General features: G+C 43.9%; 1 protein-coding gene across 8 annotated transcripts in view; it reads right to left on the bottom strand.

Moving 5' to 3' along the window:
• Positions 1–11413: 11413 nt before the first annotated feature.
• NCK2 (NCK adaptor protein 2) overlaps positions 11414–27034 on the bottom strand; it is a 150616-nt gene continuing 134995 nt past the window's right edge. For 7 of the 8 annotated variants that reach the window (XM_055378955.2, XM_055378954.2, XM_031008141.3 and 4 more), the window contains 2 exons: positions 23624–24345; positions 11414–12700 (listed from right to left, as the gene is read on the bottom strand). In XM_055378955.2, coding sequence (XP_055234930.1) covers positions 12506–12700; positions 23624–24345 — 917 coding nt within the window. In that variant the 3' untranslated portion in view covers positions 11414–12505. The remainder of the gene's footprint in view (positions 12701–23623; positions 24346–27034) is intronic. The other variant, XM_031008143.3, reaches the window with a different exon arrangement.

The following is a 27034-nucleotide window of genomic DNA, read 5'->3' as shown; positions in this document are numbered from 1 at the left end:
TTATGCACTGGGGAGCAAGGGGGTGGGTAAGGATCTTATGAAGGAAAAAGGTGGTGCTGGAGTTGGAGGCAGATGTGTGGGGCAGCCGCTAAATGAGAAAGGCAGGAATCAGTGACACAAGTGAGCCTTTGACCCAAGTCACGAGGATGGTCATGGCATCTGACTTGGCTTGACTAAATCCCAAAAGATGATAGAATACTATGTAGAATTTTGCAAGAAAAGAATATGATGCATGAACCATGTCCAGCTAAGCAAGCATTTGCTTTCAAGGGCAATATGAAGGCATTTTCAGATATTAAAGGACTCAGAGTACACTGTTCTCTTTTTCTCAGGTTGATTCATTCAGTGCTTTTAAACTAATTTATTGAGCACCTACTAGATGCCAAGCACTGGTCTATTTAGGCTACATCAGTTAACAAAACAAATATCGCTGCCTGTATGGAACTTCATGCTAGCTGTGTGTGTGTTGACAGAGAGAATAATAACCCTAGTAAGTAAATTATTCATGTTAGAAGTTGATAAGTACTACAGGGGAAAGATGAAAGAGAAGAGGGCAAGTTTCATTATTAGTGGGATAGTCATGGTAGACTTCACCAAGAAGGGAACCAAAACATTTTTTCTAGATTACCTAGATTAGGAATTCAGTATTTTGCAACACCAATCTGTTCATTGACTTCATTACATTCTGAAATTTGCAAATCATGTTAACAAGCACTTTTGGTGAAAATATTGACCAAAGAGAAAATTATTTTCTTTTTTTTTTGAGATGGAGTTTCTCTCTTGTTGCCCAGGCTGGAGTGCAATGGTGCAATCTGGGCTCACTGCGACCTCCACCTTCTGGGTTCAAGTGATTCTGCAAATTGCTGGGATTACAGGTGTGAGCCACTATACCCTGCCAGAAAATTATTTTCTAATACCACCGGGAAACCAAACAAATTCCAGAGCAGAAATCTTTCTCCTATTTTCCTACCACCAGTATAACCAATATGAATATCTACTTTTACTCAAATTTGGTTTCCATGCAATTTAAAATATATTCAACTTTTTTCTCTATATTTTTCATCCAGATAATAAAAAAGATGCATAAAAAAGTGAAGAAAATTAAAATTCCTCCAAATGATTTATTTCTAAATGGATTTGTAACCAATATCACCTTCCCTACCTCAAAAAAAGCACAACCTGAAAGATTTTCCACCGCAGATAATCCAAGGCTACCCCACAGTATATGGGTGGGCAGTTCCCAAAGACAAATTCCAAATGCACCTTTAACAAAGACAGCACCTGTTATTCTCCAACACCTCAAGCCACCACTGTCATAGAACTAACGGGATATGAATGCTATTTGGACGTCTGCAGTTTTAATTTTTTTATTTTTATTTTTTGAGATGGAGTCTTGCTCTTTCGCCCAAGCTGGAGTGCAGTGATGTGATCTCAGCTCACTGCAACCTCCACCTCCCAGGTTCAAGCAATTCTCCAGCCTCAGCCTCCTGAGTAGCTGGGATTACAGGTGTGCGCCACCACACCCTGCTGATTTTTGTATTTTTAGTAGAGGTGGGGTTTTGCCATGTTGGCCAGGCTGGTCTCGAACTCCTGGCCTCAAGTGATCCACCTACCTTGGCCTCCCAAAGTGCTGGGATTACAGGCGTGAGCCACCGTGCCTGGCCGGATGTTTGCATTCTGATTGGGCAAGTATTTTAGTTTCATTACCTCAATGTCAAGCCTCCCTCATCTTTTTATTCTCTGCTCTTCACTGCACTGGACAGGACCTCCCTGGCACTTGTGGAAATGAATACTACTGACATCCCATTCCCTGTGGGACTGGATGGAGTTCTAGGTTAAAATCATTTGAACACAGTGTCTCTATGGTACTACACGTAGATGTGGTCTGAAATCTTGTATAAGTCACTACTAGCTTCATTTAGATAATAATTTAGCACATTAACGTATTTTTTTTCTTTTCATCAAGCCCATTTAACCAGCTATACAAATGTGCTAAGTATTTCACATTACGCAGTTTACATTGTCTAAATGTACAACAATGCCTAACAACCCTAATATCCCCCTCAAATGGCTGTATTAACAAATGCAGCTCTGCACCAGTGTTTTGGAGGTACAGAGTTCTCAGCACTGGCTGGAGGTCAAGCTGCTGGTAAGGAGCACCCAGGCTCAGATGCAGGGTGTGCGCCGATGGAGGCGCACTCCACCACCATGAGCACAGGCCTTTGCTTTACACAAGTCCACTGACTTTCTGGACTAGGGGCTTCCTTGGGCCATGACCTAATCTTGGAAGGCCACATGCCCCCACCAACCAGCAGGAGCTTGAGGACAAGGCCCTGGTGCCCTGGTTCCTGACCAAATGCTGGCCACTGGAGAGGAGCTCAGGAATTTTTTGAAAGCTGTCAAAGGCGAGCTTACACACCAGCTGTCAGGCTTGTCTATCTTCAATAGTCATTTAGTGTCAGGTAGCAGGATCTGCCAAAGATAGAACAGCACGAGTCTTTCCAGTGAGTTTGTATGGCTAGTAGCTGTGCTGTGGGAAACCTGATGGAGGTTAAGGCAAGTAAGACAGTTAACAAAAGAGAAAAAAATCACTCTGGGCCTTAAAGATCAGACATTTCTTTCTATATCAGTAGTCCCCAACCTGGATTGGCTTTGTGGAAGACAACTTTTCCACAAACCAGTGTGTGTGTGTGTGTGTGTGTGTGTGTGTGTGTGTGTGTGTGTGTGTGACGGTTTTGGGATGAAACTGTTCCACCTCAGATCATCAGGCATTAGTTGCATTCTCATGAGTGCACAACCTAGGTCCCTTGCACGCACAGTTCACAATAGGGTTTGCACTCCTATAAGAATCTAATGCTGCCACGGATCTGACAGGAGGCGGAGCTCAGGGAGTAATGCTCACTCGCTTGCCTGCTGCTCACTTCCTGCTGTGAAGCCTGGTTCCTAACAGGCCATGGAGCAGTAGTGGTCCATGGTCCAGGGGTTAGGGACCCCTATTCTATATGGCCCAAGGAGAAGGACATGCTGTAGATGGCATGCATTGAGAGCAACGTGTTTCCCTAGAGGTTTCAAGTAGACTAGACTAGAATCCAAAGTGCAGGTCCAAACCACCTCATTGGAATCTTCTAGCAGCATGTTAAAAATGTAGATAGAGATTTTTTGGGGCAAGAAGGCCAACTAGATGCAGCCAGGTGGAACAGCTGCCACTGAGGGACCAAGACCACTGGCACAGTCCTAACAGATTTTCAGAGGGAAGGCTCTGAGAGTACATGGAGGGAAGATACAGAAGCTGAGCTGAATGGGGAGGAAGTTGGGAACCCTGAATGGAAGGGCTACTGCACACCAGGACTCACTCCTGGACCCCAGTGACTCTGGGGTAATGGGTGAATTGAACTGACAAGGAGCAACCTGCTCTCACCACAGGCCCCTGGAATCCTGGCAGGAGACCCTTCAACCACTGTGGACACTCAAGTTTGCAGGGAGAGCTGCTTAGAGAAGTGGTAGTGGGGCATGCCAGCTGATGCAGAGCCCAGAGGGTTTGGTGTGGGAGCATCTGCAGTGGAGCATGGTCAGGGATGCCCAGCCACCTAGGCTCGACTTGTTCTCATAGGAGACTTTAGCCCTCTGGGAACTGTCAGACCTGAACTCTGCAGAGCTGTCTTGCCCATCAGACAGGGCCAGTCTGGACCTCAGCGCCCTTGGTCTGCTGGCCTCTCCTGAGGCCCCAGCCTGGCTGAGTCCACTTGCAGGAAAGCCTCAGCTACCTTGGGGGCCCACATCCTGCACTGGTGCACCATGGCTGACTAATGGAGAATTCCAGTGAGGTGTCCCCCACGGCCATGCAGCAACCTGCTTGCTTCCTCCCCCAACAGCAGCTTCCCCAAGGCCCATAGCCACCCCCAACATTGCTTTGCCAGAGTGTGTGTGCCAGCAGGTTTTGCCTTCCCTGCCCTGTCAGTAAGCATGTCTGCATGCATCCAACACTGCCACAGGAGTGAATCTTCTTCAACTAGCTAGAGAGGCCAACATTCAAATTCAGGAAATGCAGAGAACCCCAGTAAGATACTTCAAAAGAAGATCAATCCCACAACACGTAATCATCAGATTTTCCAAGGTTGAAATGCAAGAAAGAATGCTAAAGTCAGCTAGAGGGAGAGGGCAAGTCACCTACAAAGGGAATCCCATCAGCTAACAGCAGACCTCTCAGTAGAAACTCTACAAGCTAGAAGAGATTGGGGGCCTATATTTAACGTTCCTCAAGAAACAATCTTCAACCAAGAATTTCATATCCAGCCAAATTAAGCTTCATAAGAGAAGGAGAAATAAGATCCTTTTCAGATAAGCAAATGCTGAGGGAGTTTGTTACCACTGGGCCCGCCTTACAAGAGATCTTGAACGGAGCACTAAATTTGAAAAAGAAAGACTGTTACCAGCCAATACAAAAATACACTGAAGTACACAGAACAGTGACTCTATAAAGCAACCACACAAACAAGTCTTAATAACCAGCTAACATCATGATGGCAGGGTCAAATCCACACATATCAATACCAACCTTGAATGTAAATGGGCTAAATGCCCCAAATAAAAGGCACAGAGTGGCAAGCTGGATTAAAAACAAAAAAAACAAAAAAACAAAACAAAACAAAACAAAAATCCAAGACCCATTGGTATGCTGTATTCAAGAGACCCATCTCACATGTAGTGACACCCATAGGCTTAAAATAAAGAGATGGAGAAAAATCTACCAAGCAAATGGAAAACAAAAAAAGCAGGGGTTGCAATCCTAATTTCAGACAAAACAGACTTTAACAAAAATTTAAAAAGACAAACAAGGGCATTACATAATTGTAAAGGGTTCCATTCAACAAGAAGACATAACTATCCTAAATATATAGGTACCCAACACAGGACACCCAGATTCATAAAGCAAGTTCTTAGAGACCTTCAAAGAGACTTAGATTCCCATGCAATAATAGTGGGAGACTTCAACACCCTACTGATAGTATTAGGCAGATCAAGGAAGAAAACTAGCAATGATATTCAGGACCTAAACTCAACATTGGACCAAATGGACCAGATAGACATCTACAGAACTCTCTACCTCAAAACAACAGAATATACATTCTTATCTGCACATGAGACATATTTTAAAATCAGCCCCATAATTGGACACAAAATACTCCTCAGCAAATGCAAAAGAACTGAAATCAAAACAACCGCTTTCTTAGACCACAGCACAATAATATTAGAGATCAAGACTAAGGAAATTGCTGAAAAGCATATAATTACAAAGAAATTGAATAACCTGCTCCTGAATGACTTTTGGGTAGATAATGAAATTAAGGCAGAAATCACAAAGTTCTCTGAAACTAATAAGAACAAAGATACAACATGCCAGAATCTCTGGGACACAGCTAAGACAGTGTTGTGAGGGAAATTTATAGCACTAAATGCCCACATCAAGTTAGAAAGATCTTAATTTAACAACCTAATATCACAACTAAAAGAACTAGAGAACCAAGAGCAAACCAACCCCAAAGCTAGCAGAAGACAAGAAATAACCAAGATCAGAGCTGAACTGAAGGAGATAAAGACACACAAAAAAATTCAAAAGACAAACAAATCCAGGAGTTGGTTTTCTGAAAAAAAATTAATAAAGCAGATAGACTGCTAATTAGACTAATAAAGAAGAGAGAAGATCCAAATAAACACAATTAGAAATGACAAAGGGGATACTACCACTGACCCCACAGAAATACAAATAATCATCAGAGAATATTATTAATACCTCTATGCACATAAACTAGAAAATCTGGAAGAAATGGAAAAATTCCTAGACACATACACCCCCAAAAACTGCAACAGGAAGAAACTGGATCCCTGAACAGACCAATAATGAGCTCTGAAATTGAATCAGTAATAAATAGCCTACCTAACAAAAAAAGCCCAGGACCAGATGGATTCACAGCTGAATTCTACCAGACATACACAGAAGAGCTGGTACCCATTCCTACTGAAACCATTCTAAAAAATTGAGTAGGAGGGACTCCTAACTCATCTATAAGGCCAGCATCACCCTGATACCAAAACCTGTCAGAGAGACACAACAAAAAAAGCAAACTTTAGGCCAGTATCCTTGATAAATATTGACACAGAAATCCTCAACAAAATACAGGCAAATCAAATCCAACAGCACATCAAAAAAGTTATCCACCATGATCAAGTAGGCTTTATCCCTGGGATGCAAGGTTGGTTCAACATATGCAAATGAATAAATGTGATTCATCACATAAACTGAACTAAAGACAAAAGACAATTATCTCAATAGATGCAGAAAAGGCTTTCAATAAAATTTAACACAACTTCATGTTAAAAACTCCCAATAAATGAGGTATTGAGGGAACATACCTCAAAATAAGTGATCTATGACAAACCGACAGCCTATATCATATTGAATGGGCAAAAGCTGGAAGCATTGCCCTTGGAAACTAGCACAAGACAAAGATGCCCTCTCTCCTATTTAACATAGTATTGAAAGTTCTGGCCAGAGCAGTCAGGCAAGAGAAAGAAATAAAGGGCATCCAAATAGGAAGAGAGAAGTCAAACTATCCCTGTTTGCAGATGACATGACCCCATATCTAGAAAAACCCATAGTCTCAGCCCAAAAGCTCCTTCAGCTGATAAACAACTTCTGCAAAGATCCTTCAGCTTATAAACAACTTCTATAAAGTCAACATACAAAAATCACTAGCATTCTTACACACCAACAGTCAAGCCAAGAGCCAAATCAGCAACAGAATCCCATTCACGATTGCCACAAAAAGAATAAAATACCTAGGAATACAGCTAACCAGGGAGGTGAAAGAGCTCTACAAGAAGACCTGCAAAACACTGCTTAGAGAAATGACACCAACAAATGGAAAAAAAATTCATGCTCCTGGATAGGAAGAATCAATATTGTTAAAATGGCCATACTGCCCAAAGCAATTTATAGATTCAGTGTTATTCCTATTAAACTGCCATTGACATTCTTTACGGAACTATAAAAAAAATTTTAAAATTCATATGGAACCAAAAAAGAGCTGAAATAGCCAAGGCAATCCTAAGCAAAAAGAAGAAAGCTGGAGGCATCATGCTACCTGACTTCAAACTATACTACAGGGCTACAGTAACCAAAACAGCATGGTACTGGTTAAAAAAAACAGACATATAGACCAATGGAGGAACAGAATAGAGAGCCAAAGAATAAGGCCACTACACATGCAACCATCTGATTTTTGACAAAGTTGACAAATGACAAGCAATGGGGAAAGGACTCCTTATTCAATAAATGCTGCTGGGATAACCGGCTGGCTGGTGAAGAAGATTGAAACTGGACCCCTTCCTTACACCATATACAAAAATCAATTCAAGATGGATTAAAGACTTAACATGTGAAACCCAAAATTATAAAAACTCTGGAAGACAACCTAGGCAATACCACTCTGGACATAGGAACAGGCAAAGATTTCATGACAAAGATACCAAAAGCAATTGCAACTAAAGCAAAAGTTGACAAATGAGATCTAAGTAAACTAAAGAGCTTCTACACAGCAAAAGAAACTATCCACAGAGTAAACAGACAACCTACAGAATGGCAGAAACTTTTCACAAATTCTGCATCTGACAAAAGTCTAATATTCAGTATCTATAAGGAACTTAAACAAATTTACAAGAAAAAAACCCACCTCAATAAAAAGTGGGCAAAAGACATGAACAGACACTTTTCAAAATAAGACATACATGTGGCCAAGAAACATGAAAAAAAGCTCAACATCACTGGTCATTAGAGAAATGCAAACCAAAACCACAATGAGATACCATCCCACACCAGTCAGAATGGCTACTATTAAAAAGTCAAAAAAGAACAGATGCTGGTGAGGTCACAGAGAAAAAGGAACACTTTTACACTGTTAGTGGGAATGTAAATTAGTTCAATCATTGCAAAAAGCAGTGTGGTGATTCCTCAAAGACCTAAAAACAGAACTACCATTTAACCCAGCAATCTTATTAGCAGGTAAATATCCAAAGGAATATAAATTGTTGTATCATAAAGATACATGCACACATATGTTCATTGCAGCATTATTCACAATAGCAAAGACATGGTATCAACCTAAGTGCCCACCAATTGTAGACTGGAAAAAGAAAATGTGGTACATACACACCACGGAATACTATGCAGCCATAAGAAAGAACAAGATCATGTCCTTTGCAGGGACATGGATGGAGCTGGAGGCCATTATCCTTAGCAAACTAATGCAGGAACAGAAAACTATAGACAGCATGTTCTCACTTGTAAGTGGGAGCTAAATGATGAGAATACATGGACACAGAGGGGAACCACACACACTGGGGCCTACTGGAAGGTGGAGGCTGGGAAGAGGAAGGGGATTAGAAAAAATAATTGGTAGTAGGCTTAGTACCTGGGTAACAAAATAGTCTGTACAACAAATCCCTATGACACAAGTTTACCTACCTAACAAACCTGTACATGTGCCCCTGAACTTACAAGTTATAAAAAAAAAAAAAATAGATGACTGCCCTGTTGCCCTGCAAATCAGAGTCTGAGGAACAGCACAAGAAGGAGCACATTTCCTAATGGCTGGAGGTCCAAGTGGGCTACACTCAGTAACAGCCGGCTTCCTCAGCAGTGGGAATGCCATCTGCTGGGGGTACGGGGGGACACAGGTTTTCTGGACACTAGTTGGCTTACTGAACTTTTGCCCAATGCTCAATAGCGACTGTGTCACTTGGGCCGAGAATGTTCCAGCGGGAGGTTCTCATGAGGGGGTTTAGACCTGACTTTGGGTTCTACTCTCATCTACTTGAAGCCTGCGGGGAACATCCCAACATTTGTGGAATACTGGTTGGTTTAATGGACTTCTTTTTCCCACCATCCCACCCTACTCCCAACCCCTAAGGAGAAAACAAAGATACTTCCTACCCTGAAAAGGATCATTTTTAGGGATGTGAATTCACCAACCACTGCAGTTAAGAAGGCCAGTGCTGAGTATGGCTGAGTGTGGCTTTTGGTTTGGGCTTCTAATGAAAGAAAGACAGCTCAACAGTTTGTTGAAGCAACCCCTCTTCAACACTCGAGGAGTCTAAGCTTTAAGAAGCAGGGGTGCATTGGCCCTAAGACTGCTAGGGAAGGATCACACTGACGGTCTGAGGCAGTCGGCTCTTCAGGGGGGCCCTGAGGAAGCCCCTGACTAACAGGGCACCAACGAGTTAGTTCCAAGTGAGAAAAATGTTGAGTAGATCCCTTGACACACGCAGGCCACCCCTAAAGGCATCCGTCACTGTTAGGTAGCACTTGTTAGGTAGCACTTGCACAAGCACCCTCAACAGGGCAGCCCCATTTGACTCGGGAGCAAACACATTCAGAGATGCTGAGTAATTTGCTTGAAGTCCCAGGGCCGGTAAGGACAGCTAGGCACTGCCATCGTGCCTGGCTTAAACAGGTAACCAAAGCCTGCAATGCCGCTCCTCAGGAGAGCAGCCAGCATGTGGCAAGACGTTAGAAACGAAATAACCACATCAATGACACAGATGCCAACAATAAACAGTGCTGCATTCTAGTAAGAAAAGGCCAAAACCAGACTCATGTTTATTGAAATGTAAGATTTAAATAATACTTTCAAACTTTTCTATCCTTTCAGTTCTGAACTTTGGTCTTAAGAAATTACTTTGGTATTCTGGTGTTGAGCAGTAGGAATTGTAGAAAAGTAGACTGTAAACTGGTTAGCACATAGAAAGCAAGACACAGTTGAACTAGCACTGAAAATGATTTGGAAACATTGGTTTCAGCCATTATAAACACTAGAAGATTTTAATTTGTGATGCAGTTTGGGAAAAAAGTTGGCCAGTTGTAGCTCACAAGAAACATCATTTAATGGCACTGGGCCATAAACCATATGTGACGGTCTTGGTGGTTACGTGCCAGCAGGATGGCACAATGTTTACCTAAAAGGCATATTTAGATGCAAACAAGTGAGCAAAGTTACCTGAGTACAGAATGACTAACCTTTATTGTCCCTTGCTGTCTGTGCAAAGAGGCAACAGAACAGCAAAACAAGATCTGTCCAGGAAGATTGATGGCATTGGCCCGCCTGGCCGGAGCATCAGTGGCCACACTCCAAGCGACGTGGGGACCCTGCCTGGACCTCCCACTCTGACTAGTGGCTCATCACGGGACTATCAATTCACCCTCCAGTGGTCCATCTGACATCCTGGGGTGCCGGTTCCTTAATATAAAAATACTAATCTTGACCTCCTGCAGGCAGAGGACACCCACAAGCCAGCATGTGACAAGACTGAAAATAACTGTCACCTACAACTATGAGCCTTAAGTAAGTTCCTGAAGCCAAAATGTACATCTGTCTTTGGTCCTTTAATTGCTCGGCTATACCTGAATTGCTATGTGTACATCAAAGTCATTCAGCTGTCCAGGCACTCAATATTTAGTGGGATTCCAGCATCAGGTCAAAATGTCATTCTCATTAGTGAACCCGAAAGAGTCTGGAGGAACTGGTTTTTCCCTGGATGTATTCTGTCTCATGTAATGATCTCCCTCACTCACCTGAATGTCTATTCACAATGACTGGGTGCCACCAACCTCAGGTACAAGACACCAGAGTTCTAATTTATTGTAATCTAAGGCAGCAGCAAAAAGATACAATTTCCTCACAGGGAACTCGCATGGCAGAGTAAGTGTGCAACACCTCGCTTCTCCCGAACACCTTCCTACGCTGGGGTTGGAAGGGTCCAGCGCTAGTGCAAATCCTTGGCTGTGCATCCTGGCTCCACCACGCAGCAGCCACGTGTTGGGTGCACTGCCTGTAGACCTCACTTTCCCCATCTATAAAATGGGGATGATAGCAGGTCCCACCTCATGGGGCTGTGACGAGGAACAAATGGGGGCGCAGTGCATGGTGCAGAGGGAGTGCTTGATACATGATTGGCCTAGGAGGGCACAAATGCCAAGTCATGTGACTCTGTACCCCCAGGGCCTGGCACATCAATATAAATGCTCCCGATCAAGAGGACAAATCGAGAGTCAGTCATGGGGGACACACGGTGTGAGAGCGCTGGCTGCCAAGAGTTCAGCAACATATTTCTAAACAAATACTTTCCAAAGAGCAAAGTTCAGACCAAGCTTGAGATTCTGGGTTCCCTTGGAGTTTCACTAATTAAAACTCATTATTTCAATATACAAAAATGTGGGGGTAGAAAATGAAAACACACAAGTAATAAATGTTAAGCTCTTCTCTAAAAATGATTTCCACTCTGCAATGAGTGAATGCTTCAGTAATTACTCTCCCATGATTGAGTCTGAGTTTTCCCAAAGATAAATACACACAGAGCCTTGTCATAATACTTTTTTTTATTACAATATCCAAAAAACTGGGTATGCAAGTTTAGGGGATCTCAAGACCCCTTCTTCAATCATAGGAATGTGCCATCTCAAGACTGTATATTTAAACTATAAAGAAGTTCAAATGTAAAGGAAAAAGAAAATGCAATGTCTTCATAAACATTCTGTGTCTCTCTTACTACCAATCACATACTCTTTTGTAAACCCTGAAAAATTTCCCTGTAAATAATATATATATAGTGTGTGTGTGTGTGTGCACGTGTGTGTGTGTATAAAGTGTTGGTAGCTCCCTTCCCCAAAGATCAGCTGTTTTCCTTAATCATCTGTATTAGTGTCAACAAACGGCTACAGATACATATTTCTTTGAGAATTAAATACATAATTGTGAGATTCAAACAAGCCGAAGGGCAAGAGGAAAAAGCACTATGTGGATGGCACATTTGGGGTAAATTACCAAAACATCTGTCTTTCTGAGTCACTGGTTCCCTCTTTTGCAGACTGCCTTTCCAGGAAATTCTTTCTTTATTGCAAGCACAGCCCCAAAGGCACTGGGCAGTCTCCTCACTGCCATCGCACCCGGTGGTTCCAGTATTGCTATCAGCAAACGTGTCGGCTCCCTGCACAGTCCGGGAGCCATGTAAGGGCACAGGACATGGGCGAGGGCTGCTAGGACTGGGGCCATCGCACCTGCTCTGCCCAGCACGCTGAGTGCCCAGGACACGGGCGCTGCCGCTGGGTGGCCTTAGGCTCGCTCCTGCGCTCACAGGTGCCCTGCGTCTTTTTAAAGAGGGGTTCCATGAGCGGGAACGAGTTGAATGCACGAGCGCCATTTCCGATGGAAAAGGAATAATGTGAACTCGCCCTGCTCCTCCCCTCCTCTAAAGCTGGCCGGCCGGGTGGGCTCGAGTGTGGGTGTGAGGCCTGGATGGCAAATGGGAGACAAACCGACCAAGCGACCTGAACATAAAGAGAGACTCGCAGAGAAGCCGTCGGGGCCGTCCCCGCGGGAGGAGCCTCTGCCACAAGGCCGGGCGGGCAGCTCCACCGTGGGGCCCGGGAGGCGAGTGTGGGGCCGGGGCGCCGTCACTGCAGGGCCCTGACGAGGTAGAGCTTCTCCCCGTGCTCGCTGGTGAAGATGGGCGCCTTTTTGTAGTGTTCCACCAGCTCATCCATGGTGTGGAAGCGCCGCTGCCCAATGCAGTAGACATTGTCCACGAGCTGCACCTTGAAGTGTTTGTTCTTCCCTGACGCTTTAAGGGACACGGAGAAGTCGCTGGGCTGGGGAGGAAACAGAACACAGTTACAGTCGGGCCACAGCGGAGAGCTGTGTCTAAATCCATCCACATCTCTTGTGTGTCTAAATCCAAACCACCCATTGCTCAAACACTGGGTCTCTGCTTTTTTTTTTTTTTTTTTTGAGATGGAGTTTCACTCTTTTGCCCAGGCTGTAGTGTAGTGGCCCAATCTCGGCTCACTGCAACCTCCGCCTCACGGATTCAAGCGATTCTCCTGTCTCCCCCTCCCGAGTAGCTGGGATTACAGGAACCTGCCACCACGCCCGGCTAATATTTGTATTTTTAGTAGAGACAGGGTTTCGCCATGTTGGCCAGGCTGGTCTTGAACTTCTGACCTCAGGTGATCCCCACCCCCCTCCCAGCCTCAGCCTTCCAAATTGCTGGGATTACAGGCATGAGCCACCACGCCCAGCTGGGTCTCTGTTTTATATCTAGAATGGCATCTGATGTTCAGAAAGACCCGGAGGCAGTCCACGATTCTGAAATTCTGAACCAAAGAAAAAATAAATTCTGCTTAGCCCAGTTTCAGTGCTAAATGCGTTTTAGTTATTTGAAAAGTGCAAACTCATTATGGAATATACAGCACTTCACTATGGAATATACAGTGTTGCCCTGACTGCTCAAGAAATTTGCTGTTTTTCATTTCCCAAACTATTTTTTGATAAACTGGGAATTTATCAAGAGTGGTTTGTATGCAGGCAGTAGCTAGAAATTTTACTACTTCTGATGTCTAACCCTATTAGAAATTAAGACGTCAAAATTTTTCTAATTCTTTTTTTTTTTTTTGAGATGCAGTTTTGCTTTTGTTGCCCAGGCTGGAGTGCAATGGTGTGATCTTGGCTCACTGCAACCTCCGCCTCCCAGGTTCAAGCAGATTCTCCTGCCTCAGCCTCCCGATGTGCCACCACGCCTGGCTAATTTTTCTAATTCTAAGCATTTAAAAATATGAACAGCAGTGGAAAATTCCGGTCGCATTTTAAACATAGTTCACAATATCCCAGAGGAAGCTGAACTATGGTTTGATTACAGATTTTATTGAAAAATATTTAAATTCTGTGATGTGCCTTATATTTCAGAATATTTTAGAAACATGTCATTATTTTAATTAAAATGTGTCTTTTATTGGCCAGGTGCAGTAGCTCACGCCTGTAATCTCAGCACTTTGGGAGGCCGAGGCAGGTGGATCACCTGTGGTCAGGACTTTGAGACCAGCCTGGCCAACATGGTGAAACCTCATCTCTGCTAAAAAATACAAAATTAGCCAGGCATGGTGGTGGTGTGCCTGTAATCCCAGCTACTTGGGAGGCTGAGGCAGGAGAATCGCTTGAACCTGGGAGGTGGAAGTTGTAAGCTGAGATCACACCACTGCACTCTGGTCTGGGCAACAAGAGCAAAAACTCTATCTCAAAAAAAAAAAAAAAATTGGTCTTTTATCTCATTTGCTGAAAAACGTGCAGGAAAGAAGATACTGAATGATAAATGTTCTTTGTATAAAAATATCAAGTTTTGATCAATTCATTAAATGAATAACAATTAGTTACTAACACATGCCAGGCAGGCGGTGCCCTGGATACATGTGTGTGCATGCAGGACATATGCTCTGTGACAATCTGGTGTGGGGAACAGATAAATACAGGTGTACAGATGGCTGCACAGGGCAGTAAGTTCTATGAAAAACAAACAAACAAACAAAAAAAACAGAGTTGCATGAAAGAGGAGCATGAGATACCGCAGCTCTAAGTGTGTGAGCGTGCGCAGATGTGAGAGGGAGTATGTGAGTATTGAGAGTGTGTGTAGCGTGTGAGTTCATCTGTGTGAATGTATAAACGCGTGTGGGGGCAGGAGAGCCCTCTGGACAATGTGGAGCTGAGCCTGTGCTCTCCGAGGCAGGGCTGGTACCTCGGACATGCCTGGCCAGTGGCAGGACCACAGCCTAACATCCGAAATTCTTCATGGAATTCCCAGACCAGTTTTCTGCTTTTCTCAAAGCCCAGAAACTTCCTGCTCTGAGGGTCCAGCAGCTCAGCCCTGCTCTGCGACCTCTCAGCAGGACCTCCAGACAGTTAACAAAGGACTAGGCCATTGTCTATTACAGAGTTCACAAAAGCCCAAATAAATGTTTGATAAGAAGTGTGCAACCCTTGCAAAACAAGGAATCACTCCATTTATACCAATGACAACTCAGGGGAATGAGTGTCTGAGAAGACTCAAATTGTGCAAGGCAGCTGGGCTCACCCACCAGCCGTAGCTGTTAACAGAAAAGAAGGAAAGGAACAATTGTAAGTATAGTTTGTATTTATGCATGCCTCTGTCTCAAATAGACCAAATAAGAACAAACCTTTGAGGGGAAAAGCCCCATCTCATCCCCATGTGAGGCCCAGGGCATACTCCTGGATGAAACTCCAGGAAGAAACCAGAAGGTTAATCTCAGATTAGGCCTCAGCCTATAGATGATTAATATTCTGTACTAGAAGTTGTATCTTTAGGAAAAGATGAAGGGCAGTCTCACTTATAGAGTTTACTATAAGCCAGGCTCAATTTAGAGATAATGTAGTATCATTTTTAGTGGAGGCAGTATGGGAGTGAATCATGGTAAATGTAAGATACACCCAATTTTAATTAAGCCAAATGATCAACAGATGACTTTCTACATAAGGAAAATTTGCTTTTAATTCAAGCTCCTTAATTTAACATCATGGTGTGTGTGTGCCTGTATGCATGCATGAGTTGCAGCAATAAAATTTTTGCAGCAGAAGAGGTAATTTTTAATTTCGTGGGCTCCTGAGCAGAAACCTTTAAAAGTTAAGGATGTAGAACCAATTTATGCCAAGCAGGAGTGCTAAAAGTTGGGGAGTGTTCTTTAATTTAAACTAAGTAGATTTCCTGCAGGAAATCTGAAAAAGAACAATCTGTATACTAACATACACCATTACATGTGACCACTGAACACCTCTAAGTGAAGTGTGAAGATGAACTAGTTAAGATGTTCTCCAAGTGTGCTCTCAAGACCAGCAGCATGAGCATTCTCTGAGAACTGGTTAGGAGGCATATTCTCAAGGGCCAGGCATGGCAGCTCACACCTATAATCCCTGCCCTTTGGGACGCCATGGTGGCAGGATTACTTGAGGCCAGGACTTTGAGATCAGCCTGGGCAACACAGTGGGACCCTATCTCTACATAAAATTTAAAATAATTAGCCAGGTGTAGTGATGCATACCTGTGGTCCCAGCTACTTGGGAGGCCAGGGTGGGAGGATCACTTGAGCCCGGGAGGTCAAGGCAACAGTGAGGTATGATAGGGCCACTGCACTCCAGCCTAGATGACAGAGTGAGACCCTATCTCAAAATAATTAAATAAAAAAAAAAAAGAAATGCAAATTCTCAGGCTCTGCCTCAACCCTGCTGCAGCAGAAATTCTGGGGTGGAGCCCAGCCATCTGTGTTTTAACCTCCAGCACCGTGTGTTTTAGTAAGTCCTTCAGGGGACTCTGATGCAGTTTGAGAACTGGAAGAAAGAAAATCTGGAACAAACATCGACAGTGTTGGAGCCACCAACAAATGTTTGGTCACCAGAAAAAGATGGGAATGCCATTTATGGGCAAAGCAGCCCATGATGGAGGGAGCTCCAGTCTGTGGATACTTTCCCAATTCTGTCCTGAGGACTCTGGTTCTGCTCCAGACATCTCTCATAGGGAATTTCCCCTGAAGGGACAGCTGGGACACTGCTGTATGGTCTCTTCCTTTCAAAGTGGGCCACCAGTCCCTGCATCTGATGGAGATGGAGTTACTCCTGACCCAAAACAACTCTGCCTCCAGAGGGAGCCAGGGAATGATTCCCATGAAAGCAACTCCATCAGTCCTGTTCTCATCTGTTGCAGTCCTTCCACGGTTGGCTTTCTAGAACAGATTTCAAGAAATCAGATGAAAAAGGACCATGCCACACTTGCTCCTCAACAAGTACTAGAGTACTGATAGTATGGTAGAGTACTCTACATTTAAGCTTGTCAAAGAATCTTAACACATTTTTGAAACATGCAGTCACAATGCTGGCTGAGGCTGCAGTCATCTGAAGGCTCGACTGGGGATGCAGGCTCTACTTCCAAGGCAGTCTGCTCACATGAACCCCTAGGGGGCTCTGTAGGGCTGCCTGAATGCACTCTCAACATGACAGCTGGCTCACCCTAGATCAAGTGACCCAAGAGAGAGCAAAGAGGCAGCCACAATGCCCATCTCGGAAGCTGCCCTCCATCGCTTCTGCCACATCTTGGTCATTAGAAGTGAGTTGCTCAGTGCAGCCCATGCTCAAGGGAAGAGGGTCAGGCTACACCTTCTGAAGCAAAGAGTACCAAAGAATTTATGGACATCTTTTTAAGCCATCATAGATGGACAGGACACTCATTAAAATTTTCTATGATTGGACTAAAACCTAACTAGACTCAGTCCCCAGGTTTTGAAACATCTCCCCTTTGATTTCTCCTCTTTAATTGCCACCTTTGTGCTACCTCCCACTGTCCGCATTTCCTACACTTTCCATCTCCAAACACTGTACTTACTTGGTATATAGTAATTTCTCTGTGCTGACTACTGGGCAAATTCTTCAAATTTTCAAACATCAGACCACTTCTTCCTGTTATGTCCTTCTATGAGTATTCCTTATAAGGAATGATTTTTCCATTCTCATAGTTTTTGAATCAATGGTTCTGGAGAATGAACAATTAGTACAACCCATTCATTCGACCCTTCTTTTCAGAAAGTCATTTTCCAAGTGGAATCTAAGGACAATTAATAGGTTGGTGGAAAACCAACCTCTCTCGGGGCCTCTATCATCATTATTTTTGTTTAGGCTTTAGATTCTGTGTTTGAATACAACTAAGTGCAAGAACCCTATTTAACTCCACATCCCCACACCGGGCTCAGAGTATCTGGTGTTCAACAAACGTGCAGACTTAAAAATTTCTAATTTAGACTACCTCTTCCATTATTCATTCCTTTAGGTAATTCTTACACCTCATCTCTTTGCAATCTGTGCTTGCGATAAGTGGGTACTTTTAGAAAAGAACAGTAGAGAGCACACTCTTTGATCCCATCTCTATGGCTTCGCCAGCTTGATCCATTGCCTCAAATACTTGCTGAAAATCACCTTTGCAGTTTTATAAAACAGATGTCCTGATCAGATACGCCTCTCCCTCTCTCAAGATTTAATCATTGTTTTCTCATAGAAGGAAAAAAATGAATGCCGAGGACAGACTTTAATATCCTTTATTTCCTCCTCCATTCCTGAAAGCTTATGTATTAATGCGATTTTCTTCTAAGCACAATAGTCATGAGGAAACGGGAGGGAGGGGCCTTGCTCCAGGTACTTTTGGTTCTTTAAACCTTAAAACTTCTCCTTATCTTTCACTTTGGACTTTATGAAATGATGAGGGTAGAAATGCCCTTTGTGTGATTCACCAGGCCTTCCACACAGACCCTGGACTGATCTCCAGCCACGCTGAAGTCTCCAAGCATCAATAATCTGCACATCTCCTTCTACCCCCAGAGAGAGGTCACCCTGTTGGTTTCTTATCACAAGTTGTATCATTCTTTTCTTTTGGTAAAGACATGTTTTTCCCCTTTTACTTCTTTAAAGAAGGCACTCTTCTATCCACAGAAGTGGTTCATTTACCTCCCAAAAGTGAGAACAAATGGGTTAGAGGCAAATCGTGATCCACTGATTAATAGTTTCTCTGTTTTTATCTCAGAAAAACTGCCTTTCAGTTTTACCATTCTATTTGGTCACCTGCCCTAGTTGTCTAAGGTAGCCTTCTTTTAATAAAAATTACTCCTGCCTATACTTATGCTGCTAGCTGTCAGTTGACCCTATGTTCTTTGTTTTTACATCAGATTATCTCTTCCTTGCTCCAAGTGTGAAGAGTCTCACCAGCTTTTCCTATTCTCCTATCAATGTTCACTCTATAAAATATTTACTCCACAGGCCTGAAGCCAATCCACACTGACATGTTCAAATATTCATCTCATTAACTTTGGAAGTAATCTTATTTACATAAATGAAAAGTCAATCATCAACTACAGAGCAGCTGTCCAAGTCCCATCTACCTAATCTAGGCAAACGGAGCGTTCCCTGTCCACTTTCCAGTTAGTATGCATGTGTGTGTTTAGCCCTCCCTATCCCCAAATGTATTTCCTAAAGTCACATGTAATACCTCACCATATAGACCTGTAGAATATTGTCCTTGTTATTCTTTGTCTTTCCATAGTGTCATACCTGATGTGACTGAGTGATAATTTAAGTCAGAATTTTACCATATTACACAACAGTATGCAAAAGGGCTTGAATCAAGTGCATACTCCACAACGCAGTGGTTCTCAAATTGGCGCATCAGAATTATTCAGGAGTTCATAGGTTCTCAGGATTTGGAACAAAAAAAGGACTCAGAGGGCTTCTTCAAACCAAGGTTGCAGAGCCCTACCCCAGAGATTCGAAGTCAGCAAGCTGGGGCAATCTGCATTCTAGCAAGTTTGCTGGTGATGCTGGATGTTGTCTGTTTTAAAGGTCAGCATTGAAGAGCCAGCCAGAGTGAGAAGGCAGAGTCTTCAAGGGCTCTGGCCCATTTGAGAATCAGAATCAGGTGATGAGCACTAAACTTCCAGATAACAGCCTGTACTGCATGATCTTGCAGGCCTTTCCATCTTCAAGAGTTAAATATGCTTAAAATTAGAACTATTACAAAAATCCAGGCTTAAAACTTCCATTTGGTACTGGGCAAAAAGCCTGGCAATTAAAAATAACTTGTTATCTTTGAAACTGGAAAGATGCCTACAGGCACTGCTCACAGCAACCTAAGGTTAAGTCATCTTAACATTAACTCATTTATGAAGAAACACCATGGATCACGGAGCCTAACCATGAAACCCTGGAAGCAGCTTTCACTTTGCTCTGACAACCTACCTCCTCCTAATTCATCAGCAGAAACACAGCAAATACAGCATGTTTATTTTCAAACTCTAAACAGTAAAAAACAAACAAACAAAAACACAGAAAAGCCCCCCAAAAAACTCAACAGAAATATACTTCAAGAGATAAATCCCACTCAACAAAAGCTTCAGTTCTAAATGAAGTTCAGCTTTATGACAATATTTTTATAATTCTTGGAAATGTAGTATTATACAGAAATGGTTTTAATAACAGCTGCAAGAATATATAAAACCACTAAGAATGCATCATAGGGATCAAGGGTTTTCAAAGTGTGGTCCCAAAAGCAGCAGCATCACCACCAAGAAACGTGCTATTAATAGAAATGCAAATTCTTGGGTCCCAGACCTCCTGAATCAGTACCATTTCAGGTAGGACCCAGCAATTTGTTTTAACAAGCCTCAAGGCAATTCTGATACACACTACATACAGTTAGAGAATCATTATTTAGAGAAATGGAATGATGAAATTGCCTGAAAATAGAGTTTTGGGTAAAAGTTATAATTTCTATAAGAAATATTATAACTTTAAAAACACAGAAAGGAGCTATTCTATTTTATTTCCTAGCCAAATACTTTTCATATATTTTAAAAAAGAGAAATGAAACAAATATGTGCATTAAATTATCCTTAGCGAGACAGTTTTTCTCTACTGGAAAAAAAGTACTGTATGACAAAAAATATTAGCATCTAATACTATTGCAGGACATAATAAATACATGATATCTTCGGGATCTAAAATCTTACAGAGGAAAATGGCCTCCCGCACTTGTGGCTGATGCTGTCCAGCAAGTCACCCAGGCCAGCTCTGCACCTTTTCCAACCATATCCTAGTTGTGATCTGTCATTTTCTGAACAAGCTTTACAAGGATGGGAGATGCAGCAATTAAGAAAATAAAATATTGACAACTTGTACAGTTTACCAGAAACCCAGTAAAAGGTTACTGTTCATTTTAAGTACAGCTTTCTAGCCACATCCATAGAATCAATGTGGACAAAATGTAATATAAAAGGATTTATAATGGACACACACAGGGTGAGTAGGATTTCTGAGTTTTCTGGATTTAAGCAGGTATGGCTCACAGGTGAAGGTATGATAACGAAATATGGAGAATAAGCAACAACAATGCATCACCATTAGCTGCTAAGGATAAATGACAATTGTAGATGAGAGAGGAGAGCGAGGGAGGAGGAAGAAATGGAAGGACAAGAAGTAGGTACTGAAGTTCAGGACAGGAAAGAGGGTCCAACAGGTTCGTTCGTTTGTTGGTTCACTGATTCATCTAACATATCCAACAGATACTTCTGAAATACCCAGCACTTACTGATAGTGGATAGCATAGCATGTGGCAATGTTTGTCTTCCCTGAAATACGCACCTCTCAATATCGTCAAGCAAGGGCCTAGCTCATTTACATTGCAATCACTCAGGACATTTTATTGAAGATCCATTCCAAAAAAAACAGCTGTGCTTATCCAGAAGCCAGGCCTCATGTGATAACCTCAATTAAAGGCCCAGGCCCAAAGATTGCAAGAAAAAAAGGAAATTAAATAAAGATGCCTGACTGAGTCCTGCAGGGAGGCTGAACCCCTCAGAAACCTTTCCATCCTGGCATGCTGTGAAGGAATTATGTCAGATCATGAACCTAAGGGCTCTTGGTGGCCTAGTGGTGGCTGTGAAAGCCAGCTCTAACCTGAGAAATGCCAAAATGAGCAGGAAAACACATGGGGACGGGGGGAGGCAGTGGATGGTGGGAAAAAAACAAGCAAAGGACTTGTCCACCAGGACAGGTCCCCGGTAGTCACAGATGACAGCTGAGAACGCCTTGGTTATGAACAGGAAATACAGCAAACCTGGCATGGTTCTGCTGTCAGGAGAAAAGAAGCCACACACACCTCAGGGCTCTTGCAGAATCCCCACGGAACAAGGCATGCACACTAACAGCTGAAAATGGCCGTGTCACGGCAAGATACATCAGGACAAGCTGCCCTGCACAGCATCAGGCCACGTGGAGCCTCAGGTGAAGACGGTGCTGCTATGTGTGCAGAGCCGATGCAAGTCCCAGTAAAGCTCTTTCCGCCCTATATTCCTAGAATCATATATGTTGTTCCTTGACTTTCTAAGTTAGGAGAGAATGCAAAAAACCCTGAAAGGCCCCCATTAAAAAACTGTTAAAAGGAAATACAAACAATTCGTGCTTTAGTTCTTTAGAAAGTTAGCTCATTCTCTAACAATACAAGACAACTGAGACAGTGGGGTGCAGAGTTCTGAGATGAAACCCAGACAATGCATGCATCCCTCCTTATCCAAAGGGACCTGGTCCCTGAATTCAGACAGCAATGACCACCTGTGCATGTTCCACAGAAAAGCCATAGGCCCTCCCTAAGGCCAGCAACCCCGGAGAACACCTTTTTCATCTATCCTCTAAAGTCTTTCCTCTTTTCCCCAAATCTTAGGCAGAAAGAATAATGACCGGGACCAATGTCTCCACACTGCAGGACTTCCTTCTGAGAAGTCTCCTCAAACTCAAAAAATTTTAAGCCAAGATCATATTTTGTGCATTATACTTAGCCCTTAAGGACTCTGGACCAAGCACTTAATATTGTAATTGGTTTTCCAGTGCTTTCTCTAAGTTTCTGCTCGATTGAGTTAAAAGCGCTGCTGTCCTTAATTTGCTTAAGGCTTCAAACACGATCTAAAAGAGGTGGTGCACAGAGGTCTCGTCATGTGAGAACAATTCAATGTGATGTCTTGCCAGGAATGATAAACTCTGGTGACTTGATAAGAAAATCTCAGAGTTCAGATTTCAGATGAAGTTAGCTTTCAGGCTGGCATTCCCGCCCAAGCACATGTAAGGCTCCGCAAAATTGATGACACCATAAAGGAGTCCAGTTTCCACCACCACAATGCTCCGTCCTCAAAGAGGAGCACATCCCAGTTGCCTCTCTCTGGAGGGCTTTGAATGCCTCTCTGATCAGTCAACAGGACCCTTGAATGAGCACTTATTCATTGTGCCAGTAATCTTTTCAGAGGACAGCAGTGGCAGCAGGTAGTACATATTTACTAGTCTTATAGCGTGCATTTAAAAATGAAACTGAAGCCTCCTAGAACCAATACAATTCAAATACATTAAACTCTATCTCCTAAATGCTTGTTTTGGAAGTCTCTCGATTGTAGAAGGTGTATTCGGAAAGACGTTTGCAAAACTGGTCGAGTATTTCCTTCACATACGAAAAGCCTGCCTTCTGGAACGCAGGCTTGACCCCATGCCTGAAACTCACCGCCCCCAGCCTGCCCACCGCTGGAACTGGGTCTGCTGCCCTAGTCGAGTGGCCTCATATCTCCGACTCACTGCACACAAACAAAACTCATCTCTCCCAAGAACCCCTGTTTTCTTTTCAATTTATCTCGTAAGTGCTTTAAAAGCTTTTGAGAGATGAACTCAGTGGCGCTGCCTGCCATGGCAATGACCTTGGGATTATATGGTTTACAAAGAGAAACCAAGCAAACAACAAAAGGCGGTGTCAGAAACCAGCCACCAGTCTTGCAAAGAATGCTTTCTCTGGGACACAGACCGAGTAGAAACAAAGTAAATCACTCGGGCCTTCTACGTACACAGAATGGGCAACCAGGAGAGAAAATGATGTTTGAGCCTGTAAAATACAAGAGGGGAATCTTGGGAGAGAAGCAGAACCACCTTTGTGAGCTAAAAACATTTTTTTAGTTAATCTCCCACCTCCAGAAATGGACACCCACTATCCCCAAAACAGATGCAAGTAAATCACGGAGTAGCAAACATTATACTAAATTGCATTCATCTGCGTCTCCCGCTCTTTCTAGTGTACTCACACAATGTGAAAAGGGCGTGGCACACAGACCCACTGCGCAAGGTGCATTTACTGCCTGCAGCCGGAGCTGTGGGCGCAGCGCACTTACCGAGGACTCGCTGTCCCTAATGAGGAAGTCGCCCTCCACGCCCCGCTCGTTGAGGGCGCACTCGGCCTGGTGCCGCGTCACGTTCCCGTAGTACCACTCTCTGCCCGCGAAGCGCCCGCTGGACGAAGGCCCGGTGTAGCTTATCTGTGGGGCGTGCGCAGGGTGCAGGGCAGGCCCGTCACTGAGGACCACCACGTAGTTTTTGGGGACGAGGCCCACCTGGCCCCGGGCATTTTTGCATTTCCACCACTCGGGGTCGTTCTCGGGCTTCTCAATAACCTCCATGGTCTCCCCCTTCTCGAAGTTGAGCTCCTCCTCGGTGACTGAGCTGAAGGGGTACAGCGTCTGGACCACATGCAGCACGCGGGAGCCCTGGCCATTGCTCAGCGAGGCGCCCTTGCGCAGGCTCAGGAAGCTTGGGGACTCCGCAGCCGCCTCGTCCACCTCCTCCAAGACGTAGTTGGAGGGGAACCAGCCGATCTGCCCGTTGTAGCTGCCCCGCCACCAACCGTCGCTGCACTTCTCCATGACGGTGACGCGCGACCCCTTCACCAGGGACAACTCATCCTCCCGCTCGGCCACATAGGCGAACTTGACGAAGGCCGGGATGTTGAGGTCGTAGATGCGGTCGGCGCCGCTGCCATTGGCGGGGTACTCGGCGTCCGTGCTGGGCGTGGGGGACGCATCCCGCGCGCTGGTCTTCCTGCGCGTCTTGCCGAGGCCTGTGGAGACACAGCAAGGCTGAGTGGCGCAGGGCACTTGGGCACCACCACACTCCCTAGCCTACCGGGATTTCCACGCAGTTTCTCTGGTGGTTAAATACAAGGGGACACATGGGACAGTGCTTACAAACTGTAATTACCATGAGAAAAATACGGTTGCTGGCAGCTGCCTCCTGTAGTTGCGAAGTTACTTAAAGTTGAGAATTAAATTGATCTATTTTATCCATAAAAACATGTCACAGGGCCAGCACAGTGGCTCACGCCTGGAATCCCAGCCTTTGAGAGGCCCAGGCGGGAAGACTGCTTGAGGCCAGGAGTCTGAGACCAGCCTAAGCAACAAAGCGAGACCGTGTCTGCCAAAAAAAAAAAAAAAAAAAAAAAAAAGTTAGCCACCTGTGGTGCACATCTGTGGCCCCAGCTACTGGAGAGGCTGAGGTGGGAGGATGGCTGGAGCCAGAGTTGAGACTGCAGTGAGCCATGATCGCTCCACTGCACTCCAGCCTGTGCAACAGAGTGAGGCCCTGTCTCTAAAACCAAAAAATGCGGGAGTACCAGTGACACAAAGATAACGAGAAGAGTAGGTGGTTTCCTTCTGAAATAACCATTTTTAGAGCATCCCTGCGCCTCTCAGAAAAATAAAGTATAAATGCAGAGAAAATATCTTTTTCATTCCTAGAATGGGTGGGAAGTCAGACTAAATGAATTCAAAGACCCGTTAGAACTCTAAGACCATCCAGTCTTAGGGAACGCAGCCTGTATAACCTGCCCTGCCCCCAGCTGCCTTGCCGCTGCCTCCTCCACTCCTGGGACACTCACTGCCTCCACCCTCACCCCTGGGCAGCATAACAGCCCTACTGGGCAAAACCCATCATCTTCACCTTTCTTCTCTTCTTACAATCCTCTTCTTTCAAAACAGCAGACTAATTTCCCACAACAGATTGTGATGAGTGCATTAGGAAAACTTAGCTGACACCTTCAATCGAAGGCAAAATTTTTCGTACTGTGATTCAAAGCCCACTAGTGGATCATAAAAAATCACTTTAATGGGCTGCAACCAGCCTATAGGTATGTGTTGAATTTAAGGGAATAAAGTAGAAAATTTCAGTGCATCAAACACAATTACAGTAAGTACTGTTTCTTCAGTCACAGATATGAGTATCGAATCAGATTGAGAAACATTTCTTCCTGTGCATGAGGAAAAATGCTAGAAAAGCCCTAAGGTAAAAATGTTTTAACTGTGTTAAAATGCATGGAATTCCGGAACATTCTAGGAGAGGAAAGCATGTTAGCCCCAGAGCTGGGGACACACCCCACACAAGCAGACTGGCCTTCCTCAGCTGTCCTGAGAGATGAGTGCTCCCACCACAGCTCTGCTTCAACCTGTAGAGGTTTAGTCATTTGTAGACTCCTCAAAATGACTTCCTCCAAGCACTTCCATGGGTAGCTTGTACCCCTTTCTCCTTTTCTTCCTTAGACTAGAGTAAAGGGCGATCAGTCCTAAGAATTACTTGTGCTTCTATAGCCTTGCTGAGTGGGCAGGAGGTCAAGAGGGTAAAAAGGCTGATTGTCCTCAATGGTGGAGAGCTGGGCTGCTGCCCCCCTCCCACTGCCACTGCCCTGGGACATGCACCCATGCGGCGCCAGGAGGCATGTGAGGCCACGTACGTTTCAGAGCAAATACACTGATTCATTTATGCTAATGGCCTCTGCCGTTTCTCTTTGTACCACATTTTATGCATGTGCATGGGAAACACAAGAGTAAGCCAGAATATTAGAACAGGTGAAACGCTTAGATTTCTACTTTGTGTTAACTTATATAAAAACACAAACCTCTAAATCTGAGAACTCATCCTTTCATAGGATTTCAAATGCAGGATGGTTCAACTACACAATGAAAGCACCATGATACCACCACAGCTCCACAATCCAGAAGGCAGGCCATCCATGAAAGCAAACTTTTTTGTCCAGAAGGCAGTGGTGCCCGAAGCTCAACCAGGAAGGCCTTACGGCCTTATCAAAACAGCTAGCAAGCCAGGGCGCGAGGGCTACGCTGAGGCCAACTTTTATTGGCAACAATGATGTCAAGAAATAACATTGAACAATAAACTTTTAATAGACCTTTGCAAACATGTAAATCACAAAAGCTACTTGAGAAAAAACGCCTGTGGAAGAGCGGGTTTTGGAATATTCATCAGGCCATGAAGATAAAGGTGAAAAGATCAGCAGAAAAGACATTTGATAGTGGCCATCACAATATGTTATAAAGACACTTTATAACTGATAGACGAATATTCTACTTTAGTGACTTCTTTCAAAAACAAAATACAGTAATCTAATTAATACAGCCACTGAGTTCCTGAGACATACCAGGCAGCAACCTAGACTTTGGTGAGGGGTGAAATGAGCAGACAGGCATGCTTTCTGCCTGCATAGAGCTTACACTTCTCCATCAAGACTGGAACATTGCACATAGCAAGCATGCAGCGGAAATTTTACCTGTTTTGCTTGAATGTGATCTAAATAGTCTTTGGCACAACTCAGAGGGTCAGTGCAGACTGACAGAGAGCTGCATGCTCTGAGTCAAATTACTTAATAAATGTCTCTCTGTATACTGGTTTTCTTACCCCCCAAATGTGAACATACTAGTCTGCTCAGGCTACCATGATAAGTACCATAGACTGGGTGGCTT

This window comes from Gorilla gorilla, chromosome 12, assembly GCF_029281585.2.
Source record: "Gorilla gorilla gorilla isolate KB3781 chromosome 12, NHGRI_mGorGor1-v2.1_pri, whole genome shotgun sequence".
NCBI classification, from domain to species: Eukaryota; Metazoa; Chordata; class Mammalia; order Primates; family Hominidae; genus Gorilla; species Gorilla gorilla.
The sequence above is the reverse complement of the archived record's forward strand: the minus strand, read 5'-3'. Positions and strand labels throughout refer to the sequence as shown.